The sequence below is a fragment of the Panthera pardus genome, unplaced genomic scaffold (assembly GCF_024362965.1).
Source record: "Panthera pardus isolate Hobbes unplaced genomic scaffold, ASM2436296v1 HiC_scaffold_8, whole genome shotgun sequence".
Classification (NCBI taxonomy): Eukaryota; Metazoa; Chordata; class Mammalia; order Carnivora; family Felidae; genus Panthera; species Panthera pardus.
The window spans coordinates 98,233,671-98,250,491 of record NW_026527013.1 but is presented as its reverse complement, the minus strand read 5'-3'; the positions used below and the strand labels follow the sequence as shown (position 1 = coordinate 98,250,491).

At 38.4% G+C, this 16,821-nt stretch overlaps 1 protein-coding gene across 1 annotated transcript in view; it reads left to right on the top strand.

Moving 5' to 3' along the window:
- The window catches only part of PON2 (paraoxonase 2), a 28,251-nt gene extending 16,179 nt beyond the window's left edge, over nt 1-12,072 (top strand). Inside the window, exons 4-9 of the mRNA XM_019443379.2 lie at nt 4,755-4,920; nt 5,457-5,583; nt 7,060-7,260; nt 9,848-9,929; nt 10,672-10,800; nt 11,438-12,072. Coding sequence (XP_019298924.1) covers nt 4,755-4,920; nt 5,457-5,583; nt 7,060-7,260; nt 9,848-9,929; nt 10,672-10,800; nt 11,438-11,596 — 864 coding nt within the window. The 3' untranslated portion in view covers nt 11,597-12,072. The remainder of the gene's footprint in view (nt 1-4,754; nt 4,921-5,456; nt 5,584-7,059; nt 7,261-9,847; nt 9,930-10,671; nt 10,801-11,437) is intronic.
- The last annotated feature ends 4,749 nt before the right edge of the window (nt 12,073-16,821 follow it).

Below are 16,821 nucleotides of genomic sequence, written 5' to 3'. Positions count from 1 at the left end.
GAAAATGTCTTCAAGCTTATCTAAATGTAGAGATAAACAAGTCTTTGCCAGTTGATGAACTGCTCTTTACGTGCCTACTGCATTGCACTAAAATATTCCAATGCAATCTGTGTTTCAGAAGTTTGTTATTAAAAAGGATATTTTGGACATTATTATGGATATTCCATACTACATTATGTTCTTTTAAATATAGCACCCATCAGGGCGCCTGGGTGGCTCAGTCAGTTAAGCATCTGACTTCAGCTGAGGTCATGATATCACAGTCTGTGAGTTCCAGCCCCACGTCGGGCTATGTGCTGACAGCTCAGCGCCTGGAGCTGCTTTGGATTCTGTGTCTCCCTCTCTCTCTGTGTCCCTCCCCTGCTCATGCTCTGTCTATCTCTCTCTCAAAAATAAATAAACATTAAAAATAAATAAATAAAATAAATGAATAAAGCATCTATCTTTCTTTCCATTAGATCCTCCATTTTAAGCTTATACTCTTGCTGTTATTGTTTATTTTCAAACACTATACCAACTTTCCCAGACGAAGGCTTTTTTTCTTTTTCTAGTTTCTTTCTTTTTCCCACTGAATAGCCTGTCATAAGTGGAAAATAATCAACTGAGTTTATTTATAACCTTCACTTTTGCCTTCATTCCTAGAAGATGAAAAATAGTCACATTTCTGGGTATACAGTAGAAAGTCTTTAAAATTGACTGTGTTCTGACCTTCACCAATAGCCTCTAACTGGAAAACTTTGTAAGTGGGAGATGAGGAAGTTCTGATCACCCTTCTTCCCTGGCTTGGGTGCCAGTGACACCCAAAATGGCACCCTGGCTTGGGTGCCAGTGACCCAAAAATGTCTGTGGCATTTTTGTGGGTTTGGTTTTTCTTGAGAAAGATGTATCAGATTAAAAACAATTTTTTTTAATGTTTGTCTATTTTTGAGAGAGAGAGAAAGAGAGAGAGACAGAGTTCAAGCAGAGGAGGGGCAGAGAGAGAGGGAGACACAGAATCCCAAGTAGGCTCCAGTCTCTGAACTGTCAGCACAGAGCCCGATGTGGGGCTTGAACCCACAAAGTGCGAGATCATGACCTGAGCTGAAGTCAGATGCTTAACCGACTGAGCCACCCAGGTGCCCCAAGACGTATCAGAATTTGAAGGCAGCCTGTAATGATTCTGTTCCCTCTCAGCATCCTTCGTTTTCAGGCTCTGAGACTCTGATGTGGAAACCATAGAGGGACTTTTGAAGAGTCACAGCACTAATAAAACAGTTGTGAGAGGTATGGGAAAGCTGAGAGAACTTGGCTTAGAGGAGAATGAGGGTTAGAACACTCTTCAGGTTCCTGATAGTTTTTAGGTGAAAGACTGAACAGTTGGTTGTTACCACTGAGGGGAAAAAAGAAACATTGTAGGCTTTGGCAGACACACTAATATTTATATGAAATTTAAAAAATACAGTTTCAAAAGACAAGTTTTATTTAATTACCTACACAGAATGAGTAAAATGATATTTCTAGTAGGTCTCTGGGTTGTTTGTTTGGAAGCACATGCTTGCACATATGTCTATAGGCTTAGGAGAAAACACTGGGATTCCTCATCAAAATTATTCATAACTACAGGCGCAAAAATCCTGAGGAAAGTAGAAAGCACTGAGGTGTATGTGTGCGTGTGTGTGTGTGTATGTGTTTCTTTTTGGTTTTTGTTTTTTTTGTGTTTGTTGTTGGTGTTGGTTTTTTGTTTTTTGTTTTTTGTTTTGCAAAGGACGTGTTCTCAGAGATTTGTGTAATCCAGAACTCACCTGTTTCAAGATCTCAGCCCCCATAGGAATAAATCTGAATTAGGAGGAGTGAGGTCTCCAAGCACATAAATCTATAGCCATTTTCACTAAGGGGCTTAGAATAGTCATAAGGATCTTGTAGGCATGTCAACAGAATTTCTTCAGCTTTTTTGTCCTTCCTTGGTGATATGACTGTCTTTTCTTTTTTTCAAATTTAGAAATAATCCCACTTTACTGCTGTTTTTTAAATTACTCAGCATTGTCTCTACTATTTCCCAGAATGCACTTCTTTCTAAATGAGTAACGAGTAATGTGTACCTCATGGCAGCTGTTTGTTCTTCCTCCAAGCATGTTAGCCCATGTAACCCATCCTGTTCCACACTTTGCACAGCTGTGGGTTTGAGGGTTACCTCCAGCCCCACATCACCCTTACTGAAGAATTGTATGACACAGAATAGAATACAAAAAAGATTTAAATGACAATGTGAATGCACTTAACACTATTGAACTCTACACTTAAAATGGTGAAGGTGATCAATTTTGGTACGTATATTTTGCTGCAAGTAAAAATAAGTAAAACTTTTAAAAAGAGGAAAAAAACAGATTTATGTGATGGGCAATATTAAAATAATCATGAATAGTTATCACCATCCCTGCTTTCTGTGCATTGAAATCATACTCTTGTTTATGGGACAGTGCTCCAAAATAGAAGTGGCACTCCCATGTAGCAATAGTACAATTCCAGTTTTCTGCTTGCTGAGCCTGCCAGCCTTGAAGTTAGAGCATTTTGATAGATTTTTTTTTTAATTGGGGAGAATTCCTGTTATGTTCAATTTTGTACACAAAGTGAGACTTAATTTTTGTACACTCTTTTAAACTTGCATAAAATATGACTGAAAAGATTTGAAAGAGAAAAGACCTAGGTCATTTCAGTGGGTCCCCAGAAAACACTGAATAAAAATGCAACAGTTCATTCCTGCTTGAAGGATCCCAGAAAACTAGACATAGAAGATAATTTCTCTGAAACCTACAGCAAACATCATTCTCAGTGGTGTAACATTACCACTGGTGCTACCTTCCCATAAATGTTTAAAAAAGGGACACAGCACCCCCAAATACTGTGACCATCAGTAATCTACTAGAGCTCTTTTTATTATTTTTTTTAATTTGAAACAATTTTTTTTAAGTTTATTTGCTTATCTAGAAAGAGAGCATACGTAAGTGAGGTAGAACCAGACAGAGAGAATCCCAAGCAGGTTCTGTGCTGTTAGCACAGAGCCCACGGGGCTTGAACTCACAAACTGTGAGATCATGACCTGAGCTGAAATCAAGAGCAGATGCTTTAACTGACTGAGCCACCCAGGCACCCCTCTACTAGAATTCTTAATAACCCAATAAAACAAGAAAAAAATAGGAAGTAGAAAAAAAAGTCAAAACTGCCATAATTTTCAGACATTGTCATTACCTGCTTTTTAGACAATCCAAGAGATTCAACTAACAGACTGTTTGACCTAAGGGGAGAGAGAGTTCAATGAAATGGTTGGATCAGACTATTCAGAATGAACATGTAAAATTCCTCGCCTTCTCATGCACTAGGGAAAAACAAATAGAAAATGCAATAGTCATAAAAATAAAAATAATGTTCCATTCAGAATAGCAACTTAATTTCCAAATTTTATACAGGAAAATAAATTATATATATATATATATATATATATATATATATAGTCATGTATATATGTATGTTATAAACAAAGCTATAAAGATTAAAAAGTGGTATATTGGTACAGGAAAAGGCATGAGTCCCCAGACAGATCAATATATAAACAGAGGTTTAGTACATGATAAAGGCGATAGTTGCAATCAGTGGGAAAAGGACAAACTACCTGCCAGGCACTGCTCCAGGCCCTGGGATCTAGCAGCAAACAAAGGAGGCAAAGTCCTGGCTCATGTTCCAATGGGGAGAGAATGAATATGTGTCAGATGTAGTAGTACTTTTACAAGAAATAAAGGAAGGTGGGGCAGTGGAGAGGGACAGCCATGCTGAGGGTGTGGTCAGGCTGCCATTTATGTACGTGTGAAAATGTATCTATGTCAAATGGCAATAAGTGACCTTTGACAACAAAGAATCTAGGAGCCTTAGGTATCTAGGGGGGTGGGGGGTAGCGTTCCTAGGCAGAGGGAGCAATGGATATAAAGGCCCTGAGGTGAGAATGTGCCTGGTTTGTTCAAAGACCATCAGGGAAGCCAGTGTGGCCAATAGGAGATGGGAGCAGAGACCTAGAGTGTTTGCGGTCGAGGAAGGTGTAGGAGGGTGAGCAGGGCAGATCATACAGGGTCTTTAGTAAATCATAAGAACGTCCACTTTTTAATCTGAGTGAGATGGAGTTTCGGTCAGAGGCATGACATCCTCGGCATAATTTGGATGCTGATGGGAGACCAGTCTTCCATAGGGAAAAGCCAGAAAAAAGCAGAAAGGGCAGTTGTGAGACTGTTGCCACAATTGCGGTGGTGGTTTGGGCCAAAGCAGTCACGGAAAAGGTCAGGAGGAATGTTCACATCTTTATGAAGGGATATATTTTCAAGGTAAAGTCAACAGGATTTCCTGACAGATTGGATCTGGGGTGTGAGACAAGGAGGGGAGTCTTGACTGCAGCCATTCACCAACACTTCAGTCCATATGTAAACTTTCACTTCTCCCATCCTCAACTCTGCCTGGTATCTTCCGGGCCACCAACTTTGTGGTTATCCACTTAAGAGACTATACCCCTGGTCTTGTGCCTCAACTCAGAAAAATCATTTCTTGTTCGTCTTGCAGCTCACCAGCCCCCAATTCCTATTTTTCCTATTGTCCCCTCTCTGCTTTCTTGCCATTTGTAGCTTTAATACCACCACCTTTAATCAAAGGATCTATTTATCTTTTATTTATACTGCCCATTTTAGCCCATAAACACACTTAAGCCTCTATTTAACTTTTTCCTCTGTTTTGAAAAGGGTTTAAAATGTCCAGGACTCCACAGCTTTTCCCCAGATAAGCCTGGAGGGATACTAATGATGGATCTAAAAGAAGAAAACCCGAGGGCACTGGAATTAAGAATCAGCCGTGGGTTCAATTTGGCTTCGTTTAATCCACATGGTATCAGCACTTTCATAGACCGCGGTAAGAGCTGATGAGCTACCCACATTAAGAAACTTATCATGGTTTGCAAATGACTGTGGAACATAGATTTGGATCATTTCTATAGTAAGAGAAGAACAATTAACTCATGAATTATTTCTGTATTCTTCATACAAATAAGTTGATCATTTGCCTCTCCAGCTAGCAGCAACTTAGGCTACATTTGAAATTTCTAACAGTTAACACCTGAGAGAATGTTTAGATTTCATAACCTTTTTCACAGACCTATGATTATTGCATTAAAAGAGAGCTATATTTCTGAATTCAACTATAAACAGATTATTCATGAATTCTGTATATGGAGTGGGAAACACTCTTTCTTAAAGGTCAGGGGACCAACGATCAGAAATAACACCAGCCAGACAGTGATGGGAAAGAAGGGGAAGAAGAATGATGTTAGGTCGTCTAACAGTTTATACATTCAACCTTTCCTCGCCTGTGGTATTTAAATGTCAGTGTCTGCCCAGAGGTCCTATGGTTATGTCTTGTAAATTAACTCTGTTCTTTCAATTCTTTAGATGACACAGTTTATCTCTTTGTTGTAAACCACCCAGAATTTAAGAATACAGTGGAAATTTTTAAATTTGAAGAAGAAGAAAATTCTCTTTTGCACCTAAAAACTATCAAACATGAACTTCTTCCAAGGTACTCAGTCCCTTTGTTCATTCTCCGATTTATCTCTGGCATTTCCGTATATTCCCCACGATGGTCCTTCTCAGCCTTGAGAAGAGGTAAAATACATGTACATATACGCATACATAAATATGTGCGTGTGTAGCTTCCTTGTAGAGCAGGGAAAGTCATTGGCGCTCATAATAATCAGTGCTCTGTGAGGATTCCCTTGAGAAATGATAAAACACTGGATTATAGGGGAGATGCTCTTCAGGGCCATCTTGGGAGTAGAAGACAAACCTCACTGTTTTTCCTGCTGTCACCTTCCATTTCAGATGACTCATCATCCAAATACTAATAGTTGTCCTGCCAAGGAGGAGTGGCCTGGTTTAAATGAAGTCTGTGTGCTTTGTATGGGACTGATACAATGTGCTTTCACAGGGGTAGTGCTAGCTGTGGGCTAATGGCTCCACAGAACTGGAGGGGTACAAACTGGAAGTGCATCGCTCCTACTTCCCGAAGATACAGCCAGTTGATAATGTGGCCAAAAGAGAATCATGTGTATCATCCCAGCTCAGCTTGCCTTAGCCTACTGCTTCTTTTAAGTCTGAACTTGATGCATATTTTTAATTTCTCAATCCCTGTCTAGGACTTATGCATGGAACTTCCTATCATTCTTCCAAAAATGCACCTCATGATAAGTAGGAGCATAAATACTGTCCAGGCAGCCTCTGTATCACGGTACTCTTTCAGAAAGAGGGGACTCACCTTCCCTGTAGCTCTGTTTTCCATTTAACAAAGAAGAAAGAGGCTCCTTCAGAAATTTTTGCATAGGGTAATTGGAATTTAAATTTAATAACACCCTTGCCTAACTAGTTTTAAAAATGTAATTGTTTTTTGCGTATAAATCTCTCACCTGAAGCATTTTACTATGGCAGTTTCATCATCCGCCTCTCTGCAAGTGTTTATCGAGTGCTCACTAGTCTCGGCAGGTCAGCTTTGTGAGTCAGGTAGAAATTGAACAGTCGGCCTTTACTTTGACTAATCACTAGGCAGAGCAATACAGGAAAATCTAGCAACTGAGTAAATGGAAGCTAGGTAAATGTTATTGATGGCCTAACCAGCTCACCAGCCAATGAGGTTCTACCCAGCTCTGTACCATAGACAGCCGTGTCCTTTCATACTGTTGTTAAACCCTACATTTCTTGCTGTCAAAAAACATACCCTGTTGGCACCAAGTTCTCTTTTCTTTTATAATAGTCCTGCCATAATTGCTAAATGACCTGTCTTCAGATTACCTGTTATCATACAAAACTGTTCTCTGAAAAAATGATATTATAGTAGATTGCATGTGACTGCAGCCATTTGATTTTAGCTGAGCTTTTCCTGGGAAGGCTCGTACCAAAAAGTTTGAAGCACATATTGTGTACACCTTCTAGAGACTTAATCTTTAGTATGGAGACCAACTGGCTTGTTATTTTCTCTCACACATTATTTTTTCTCTTTCAGTGTGAATGATATCATAGCTGTTGGACCGGCACATTTCTATGCCACCAATGACCACTATTTCTCTGATCCTTTCTTAAAGTATTTGGAAACATACTTGAACTTACACTGGGCAAATGTTGTTTACTACAGTCCAGATGAAGTTAAAGTGGTAGCAGAAGGGTTTGACGCAGCAAATGGGATCAATATTTCACCTGATAAAAAGTATGATTCTTTATTAGAGTATCTTCATTTCTCCTTAGTCATGGTGCTGGGCCAAATTCTTCACTTTGCTTTTGTTTTTTCCCTAGTGTAAAAAGCTTTCTTGATATTATTTCGGTGTATGGTATTTGTATGTATATTATATACATATATATATGTGTGTGTGTGTGTGTGTGTGTGTGTGTGTATTATGTATTTACATACAATATCTAAATTTTGGTATATATCATTGTAGAACTTAATTTTATAAATGCAAATTTTTTATGAAGTGGGACCATATTTACATAAACATATTAAAGTATGAGGTATGTGTTTCCTTTAAATAAATATGTCTTTGTTTTATTGGCTGTATATTATTCCATTATAGGCATGATCCTAAACTAATTAAACCAATTATCTGTTAATGGATATGCAGGAGGCTTTTTCTCTGTTGTTTTTTTTTTTAAATAAAAAGTACTCTGTATTTCTCATTTACCACTGAAGCTTCTCCAGCTATTTTTTAAGTATTTATTTTATAGCTTATTTATTTATTTTGAGAGAGAGAACAAGCATGAGTGGGGGCGGGGCAGAGAGAGGGAGAGAGAGAGAGAATCCCAAGCAGGCTGCACTTTGTCAGCATTCCTCCAGATATTTTTAAGGAACAGCCCCCTAAGTGAGCATTACAGCAAGATCCACCTTCAGGTTTGGGGATGATACAGAGAGACCTGGGTTCAAATGCCAGCTGGGCACTGGCTAAATGTAGTGCTATGAACCCTTCCTCTTTCCACATTTGTACAAGTGTTTCTATAGAACAAACCCCTCAGAATAGAACCACTTACTCAAGGAGTGATCCCTTTAAATGTTACCTTGTATAGATTTTGCCAAATCGCCCCCCCCACCGAGTTATCTCACTGTTTCTATGTGTCCAACCATCACATACAGAAAGGATATTAAGTTTTATTAACTTTCCCATATACTCCCTGAGCACACTGAACAATTTACTACAAATATAACAGGAAAGAAATTTGGCATTCCTTGGCAACTAAAATGTCATTTTTCATGACACAATTTCTGCTTTTGATTACAGAAAATGAATGTGGAATCATTGTAACTCTCCTGTGAAATCTGTTGTTCTCCCCAACTCTTATCTTTCCATTATGAGAATCAGACTTTCCAGCACCCAAGCTACAAACAATACTAATAAAAGAGGATTCAGCTCTAACTCCTTCTCTTTCACCTTCCTATCCACTGGGGCTTCTGCCCTCATTCGAGTCCCCTTTTCTTTCCCTCTGACACCTGCCTGGTTTAGGTTCTCAGTCTCTTTGGCTAGCGTATTAGACTTCCTTCCAACTTGTTTTCAGTCTACTTCCATTTTTTGCATTGTTGTTAGTTTTGTTGTTCTGTATTCCGTTAGCTTTTGAGGCCCTCCAAGAGAGGGGGCTCTGTGTGCTTCCTCTTTGACTTCTCCTGCTGAGCACTGCCAGGTGCAGATCAAATGCACAGTACTTGTTGAATGGAACTGACCATTTGTTATTATGCCACTTTGTTATTCTAAATATTCAGAGGGACCCAATTGCTTATCAAATCAAGGCAAGCTAAAGGGTTAGACTTTCTTTAATAGGCGAGCTTCAACTTCGCTTTTCAACTGTTTTCATACTTTCCCTGCTTTAGACAAAGAACTCATTATTTTGCAAATATGCCTCTCTCCTTCTTGCCCCTGTGCCTTTGCTCACGTGTTTTCTGCCTAGAAGGTGCTTTGTCCTCATTTCCTCAAATCCCGTCTCTCCTTCCATATCCACTGCAGATGCGTTTCCTTTGTGAAGCCTCCTATGTTCTCAAGAGTTAGATATTTCTTCAGTCTCTAGACCTGAAATATTTTTCACGGTACCGATCATGTTGTATTATTTGTTTAATGTGTACAAACCAGTCTGATCATCCCCACATGCTATGAACTTTTTAGGAAGAGTCTGCCTCTTCTTTATGTCTGTCACAATACTGAGTTCATGGCTTTACACAAGATAATTGCTCAATAGAACAGTTGCCATGGAACAGTCAATTCAATGAGTAAAATTACCGTAAAGGAGTCCATTAATTCACCGTCCTTAGATGTAGATGGATTCTTCTGAATAGATACTTATCTCTCACTCTTAAAATTCTCAATATGCTAATAAATATTTTATCAAATGTGAATGACTATTAATAAATAATAAAGTGTGTCCTGCTTTGTATATTTCTACATGAAAATGACACCTAGAAATATCAAATTATATTGTGGAATGTAAAAACTTTTTTTCTGGAAGTCAAACATTTGTTTTGTTGTCCTTTCGGCAGCAAATATCACAGATTTTATATTCAAGATAATGTCCTGTATTATTTTTCCCCTTACAAACCTTTCGAAAAATAATTTAAGCAATTCCGGGATTGTTTGTAGCAACAATGAATTGATTTTGAAAGTGTACTTTTTAAATAAAAATTGACCTTTATCAAGTAGTCCCTGAGGGCCCATCATTGATTAACTTCTTGGCAGGTTATTAAGACTTATTCTTCCATACTGTGTTAACGAAGCTTTATACTGGCACAGAACTCTAACTAGTGTGTCCTTTCTGTGAAGGTACATCTACGTTGCTGATATACTGGCTCATGAAATTCATGTTTTGGAAAAACACCCTAATATGAACTTAACTCAATTGAAGGTAAAATACTTATTTTACATATAATAAGTAGACCTTAATCTATTACACTTTGTAATTACATAGGTTATACTATATTGCCACAATGCTTCACTTAGAAGAGACTATGATGCCAGTGTTGCCATTCTGGGTTTTTAAATATTTCCTGCCTAAACTAGGCAAGTCTCCTGTCCCCAGCAATCACAAGGACTGAGTGATTACACGCAGCAGAGGGTTGGGAGCGATATTTGCATCAGATTTAGAGCCCATTCCGTGCAGTACTGGTAGTACCCAATGAATTCCAATAAGAATTTTCACAATTGAAAAGACTAATAGACGGATTCCACAATGAAGATTTATGCACATTGTCAGCTCTTTCAATAATAAATGAAGGTAGAAATTGGGTTCCACACCATTATTATTTTCTTCCTGCTTGACAACACATATTTTAGATTGATTAAGAATTTCCTATTTTGCTTTGAATGAGTTCCTAGAGCTAACTGATCATTGTGCATCTTTTAAGGGAAAAGGAGTCCATTTTTTAGAGAGATGGATTATCGCCCTAACTTTCTTAATTTCAGGGAAGATGAAAAGTGACTCTAAGCCAGTTTATTAAATTTATTTTAGGCAATATTGGTGCTAAAAGGGTGGAAGCAGGGAGCTGTGTATAATTTTCCCACGTGTAAAGAGGCGAGAAAGGTTAGCCCTAAATTATTTAATCAAGTTTCTCATGTCATTTAGATATTGACGTTTTTTCATTTGGAAGGTACTCAAGTTGGATACACTAGTGGATAATTTATCTATTGATCCTTCCTCGGGGGACATCTTCGTAGGCTGTCATCCTAATGGCCAGAAGCTCTTCGTTTATGACCCAAACAATCCTCCGTCATCAGAGGTTTCTCATATTTTTTAAACCTTAATTTTTCAACTTTAATGACTCAAGTCCTTTTGAACTAATAATACAGTAAGCTGTCACAGGGATGGTCTGTTTAGCCCTTTTAAACCAATAATTCAGTAAACTTATGCAGTGATTTTCTAAGTGCTGTAAGCCAATAATTGGCAGAATTTCACTTATTCAAATACTTTCAGAAAGATAATCTTTTGATGTACTAAATTACGGTGGAAACTAGTCAAAAGGCATTTTCTATAAAGACATGTGCCCTCCTTGTGTGGTATACTGGCAATTTCAAATACCTAGCTTATTGTCAGCTCACCCCATGACATGACTTCTGTTCCTGCTAAAGTAGTGCGAAAGTACTCACATTGGTGTGGAAATATTTCCATTAATGCTCAATTACTATAATAACAGTAAATCCTGTGTTGGCATGCGCAACTAAATGGTTTAAGAAAGTACTTTCTTTGAAGGTTTAAAAAAAAGTACTTTCACTTAAACATTAAAAAGATTGGTAACTGCTGTTTTCAACAGCATGTCCTCTTAATCATTGTGTCATTGTGGAAGACAGGGATTATTGGTGATTGAGTGACATGGGTGTATGGCGGTTCTGTATTCATCTTTTGTATCCCCTGAATAGGTTCTCCGCATCCAGAATATTCTATCTGAGAAGCCTACCGTGACCACTGTTTATGCCAACAACGGATCTGTTCTCCAGGGAAGTTCCGTGGCCTCAGTATATGATCGAAAGTTGCTCATAGGCACTTTATACCACAGAGCCCTATACTGCGAACTCTAAATTGTACTTTTGGGATACAAGTGTGCTAACTTCTTTTAACAATTAAGTTCCTATGAATTGCTAATTCTGTGGGGATTTAACCATGAAAAGTGGACCCAGAAATGTATGACACGTATAGTTAATTTTATTTTAGCAAGGAAAGCCCCCTTCAGTTCTGATACCACTTTTAAAATAAAAGGAAAAGGGACAGTGTTGAAAACTGCTGAGTAAAGGAGAGAGAACACAGCTGCTTCCAGTCAACTGGATACACTGAACAAAATAAGCCTCATCTCTCTGCCTGCCAACTGCCAGAGCATGCGTTCCACTGAAAACAGGGTAGACTGCATTTCCTTAAAATGTGAGTGACCTCAGCTCCAACAGTGTGACCACTGTGACTGTTCAGAACTACTGATAGATAACATTAGGATGTTTTCTACTTACATCTTTGTATACTGTTAACAAGTTGGGAGTTAGATTAAAGGCTAACTGAAATCCAAGTTTTGCCTGTTGTTTAATTCTCAAGGCATGTCTGCAGGAGGAGAATGGGAAAGTGGCCGCTTCCTTATGGGGTTTCCTTGGGATCGGCAGGCATGGCAACGTTAATTTCTTTCATTGAAAGCTGAATGTAAATGAGCTCCTTCTTTGAATAAAATGGAACAAAGAATTAACTAAATATTGCAGCTGGAATTCTCAATGAGTATGGAGTATTTCATCAACTCTCTTCTTTAATGGGAGCACACCTGCCTACAAAGGAGAGATGAGAGGTTGGAGCTGGCAGGTCATGGCACCTCCCCATTTGAACACCACTGTGAACTTCACTGGGAGAGATGAAGTCAGCCGTCCAGGGCCAGCCACACGGTCAGTCCTAGAAATGCTAGGGACAGGACCGAGGGTGTCTGCCTCCCAGAGGAAAGTTCTTTCCACTCAGTAAATGTCCGGTTAAAATCATCTTAAGCCCTGGAGAGAGACTTGCATGTGTTTCTACCCACTGTACCCTACCAAGGCACTTTGCCTCTCATACTTTTTTCCCATTGTCAGCATCATTATCATCAAACTATTTGGCAGTTACTCAAATTTGGCAGAAAATGCACCAACAATTGTATGTGCATTATCTCATTGAGTCCTGATTACAGTCCTGAGGGAGTAGGTATTGTTATTACATAACTATTAACATTTCACAGGTGTTCAAGGTCATACACCTAGTGAGGGGTGGCTCCCCATCTATTTCTGATGCCAGAGGATGTACTACAGGAAGAAATAGAAATGTTACCCACTACAGGAAGCTACTGCCATGGAACTAATGGGGATCTCCTTATTTACTCATTTACCTATTGTACAGTTTCTTCTGGTTTTTTTTTTTTTTTTTTTTTTAGGTATCAATTTGAGTTATACTTCTTAATGAATCTTTTAATGACTTTTATTTTTTTTAAGTTTATTTATGTATTTTGAGAGAGCAAGAGAGCAAGCACAAACTGGGGAGGGGCAGAGAGAAGGAGAGACAGAATCCCAAGCAGGCTCTGGGCCTTCAGTGCAGAGCCCGAGGTAGGGCTCGAACTCACAAACTGTGAGATCATGATTCAAGCTGATATCAAGAGTCAGATGCTTAACCAACTGAGTCACCCAGGTGCCCCTTAATGACTTAAATGTAAACTGCAAAACTATTCTTAACCTTGGCCTCTGTCTACTTGACCTGTGTTTTTATTTACATTTTAAAGTAGTCCCTTACTCACGTATATTGGAACTAATTCATGCTAAAATAATGATTGTTTTCATTATTCATAAGAAAAAAAATAAGTCAACAGATGAATAAAGCAAGATTAAATATTGTTCACTAGAGATCCAAAACCAAGAAGCATATGTTTTGGATGATAAGTGACTATCTAAAAATATACATTAATGAAAAGTAGAATAGTGTAGGCATAAAATATACTTGTTTTCTGTTGTATTTGTTAGAAATCTTATTTGGGCAAAAGTAAATATAATTGAATAAGCTCATGTATTATTTATCTTAGAAATACAAAGAGAATTTTTAAAATAAATTCCAATTTTGGCCTGTGTGGGCCAGGGATTTTATCTAATCACAAAGGCTGCATTTATATATGGTAATCTTACTGTGATCATATATTGAGTTTAACAGTTTGGTGGGTTATTAAGAAGCCGTCATTCAAAGACTGAAACTGCAATTAGGATATGTCGCCACTAGGCGGATCCAGGGCCCATAGGAGTGCGAGTGTTTTCATTCTTTTTAATCTGACATCCTGTGCAGTGACAATAGATATCATTTTGGTTTTTCACAAAACCTGAGCTCTTTTTCAACAGCTAAATGTGAACGTGAACACCTAATACACGAACAAGGGAAATTAAATATAAGCAATGATACAGTGCTTTTTTTCTCATTGTATATATGGATTATGATTAACTCCTCTAAGGAGTTTTTTTGTTTTTTGTTTTTTTTAAGTTTTTTAAACTTTGATTTGCTCAGTTTGAATCCCATCCTGGATTCACAACTTAACTAGGCTGGTGAATGTCTATCCGGCAAAGCAATGAAAAATTAAACAGCACCCACCACTAAACTGTGCATTTCCTCCTCTCTTTAGCTACTCAATAATTGTCATTCCTCACTCGGCTTTTCCACAGAGGGATTTCTTTTTTTTTCTTAATGTTTATTTATTTTTGGGAAAGAGACAGAGTGCGAATGAGAGGGGCAGAGAGAGAGGGAGATGCAAAATCTGAAGCAGGCTCCAGGCTCTGAGCTGTCAGCATGCACAGAGCATGACTTGGGGCTCAAACTCACCAACCGTGAGATCATGACCAGAGCCAAAATTGGACGCTTAATGGACTGAGCCACCCGGGTGCCCCTTCACAGAAGGATTTCTGAGTGTGGAAGAAGGGTTGAGAGAACCCCAACAGCTCTCTTGGTTTTCTGCTCCTGGTTTTGAGGATTTTTATTCCATAAAGCAGAAGGCAGAGAAGAGGAGAAAAAAAGCCTAATTTTTATTATTGCAAAGAGGATAACTTTCAGTTCACTCAAAAAAGTTTTTTAATACATGGAATGGTGTGGTGTACCCTACCTCCTGTCTCTAGGACCTGTAATATAATAAATTGTTTCTCTGTCTTCCCTTGTGGCCACACTTGGCTGACCACTTCATAAAAGAATATGAAACAATTGATTTACTTTGCCTCTTTTTCTTTCCCCTTCCCCTTCCCTCCCTCCTATCTTTTCTGTCGTCCTTCCCTTCTTCCCTCCTAAAAATATATCCCCCCTGCCACCGCCACCCACCACCAACCCTGAATGTAAGCCCCTTGACGGCAAGGGTATCGTGTCCACAATATGTCTTCAGTGCTAAGCAGGTATAAGGCTCATCAGATACTACTCAATGTGAACGACAAGAAATGTTCCTTCCTTGTCTCCAATCTCCCACAAGTTAAATTCAATGGAGGTGAACACACCATTCCAGAGCACAAGTTAAATTGAGTGGATGTGAATACATCTGGTGTTCCATCACAGCACAGTGTTACATGTGATCTGTAATTCTTTGAAACAAATGTTCACATTGACATGGGAAGCAGTAGGAATAGCAGCACCCCCACATCCTGTTTGTTCATGAATTTCACCCAAAATGTGGGTCATTTGTTTTCATAGACATTTCTTCTTACATGTCAAAGATCAAGCTGATATAAAAAGGTACACATTGAGAAATCTCTTCCTGTCCCATCTGCTCCATTTACAGGAACCAATTTATTAGTTTCTCATGTCTATCTTTCCAACGTTTTAAACAAGATTTTATTTTTAAGTAATCTCTACATCCAACGTGGGGCTCGAACTCACAACTGTGAGATCAAGAGTTGCACGCTCCACTGACTGAGCCAGCCAGATGACCCTCTTTCTAATACATAAATACAAGCAGATACAAATATATATTCTTATTTTTCCCCTTTACTTCACAGAAGGTAGCAGACTACCCTGGGGTCTGCATATTCCCTTTACCTAAGGATAATTTTTGGACATGTTTTCATATCATTACAAAGAGAACTTTGCTAATTCTTTTTTATAGCTGCCTCGTATGCCCTTGTTTACTTAACCAGTCCAGTTGTTTACTATTACAAACAATGCTGCAAAAAGCAATCGTGTGTATGCCTTATTTTGTACGTGTGCAGATATATCTATGGAATAAATTTCTGAAAGTGAATCAAAAGGCGTAAAAACTGGGTCGAAGTCTAATTTCATTTGAGTGTTTGATAGATATTCATAACTCACTATAAGAATTACAGCATTTTGCAATGTATAAGAATTTCCCCCCAAAGCATCACCAGTAGGTTTTGTTGTCAAACTCTCAAATGTTTGCAAAAGTGATATCTTAATCTGTTTTAATTTTCATTCTTTTATTACAAGTGAATTTAAGCACATTTTCAAATATTTAAAGAGATTTGTATTTTTCTGTGAACTCTTTTTTCTTTTAGGATGTTGATTTTTTTAAAAAATGAAGTCCTAGGAGTTCTTCATGTATAAAGGATGGAAATATTTTTCCAGTTCATAACTGTAACATATCAGTTATGCAATTCTTGATAGGGTTTGGAAGCACAAGAAAATGATGCTTCTCATTAGAGCAGAAAGCAGTACCCAAGTTCTCAAGCTCATGGAACCCAATTGTCCCATCACTTGTGGTACTAAGTTGGAGGAGACATAATTCAGATTTTTCTTCAGAAAAAGCTAATGTAATAATAAACAAATGTATTTTAACAATAAACAATAAATTGGACAATCCAGAGCCTGAGGGCGATGATCATGATAAACATGACTTTTTTTGCTCTACGTTGAAGAAAACTCAAAAGATTTTTCCTATGATATCATAATGGAAATTGTAGCTTTCAACGGACTCTGTGTTTTTCTATCAATATTGCTCCTGCACTCTGGTCCCCGTATCCAAAATGGATAACCCTCTCCACTAGATTCTCCATGCCTAGGCACTTTCCTTAACTTGTCCCTGTCCCTCACCATCCCTCTGCGCACAGCCAACCAGTTGCCAATACTATCAGCCCCCCTTCCCAAATATTTCTCAAATCCACACAATTCTCAGGACATTAGGAACTAATTCATCCCCACTGCTTCTCCAATTACTTCTCCAAGGCCACCAGGTGCTCTGCCTGCCTCCAAGAGGGGTAAGCCCCTTACCCCTCCTTAATCCATTCTTATTGCAGAGTGATGTTTCTAAAACACCTACTGGGTCATGTCACTCCAGTGGCTT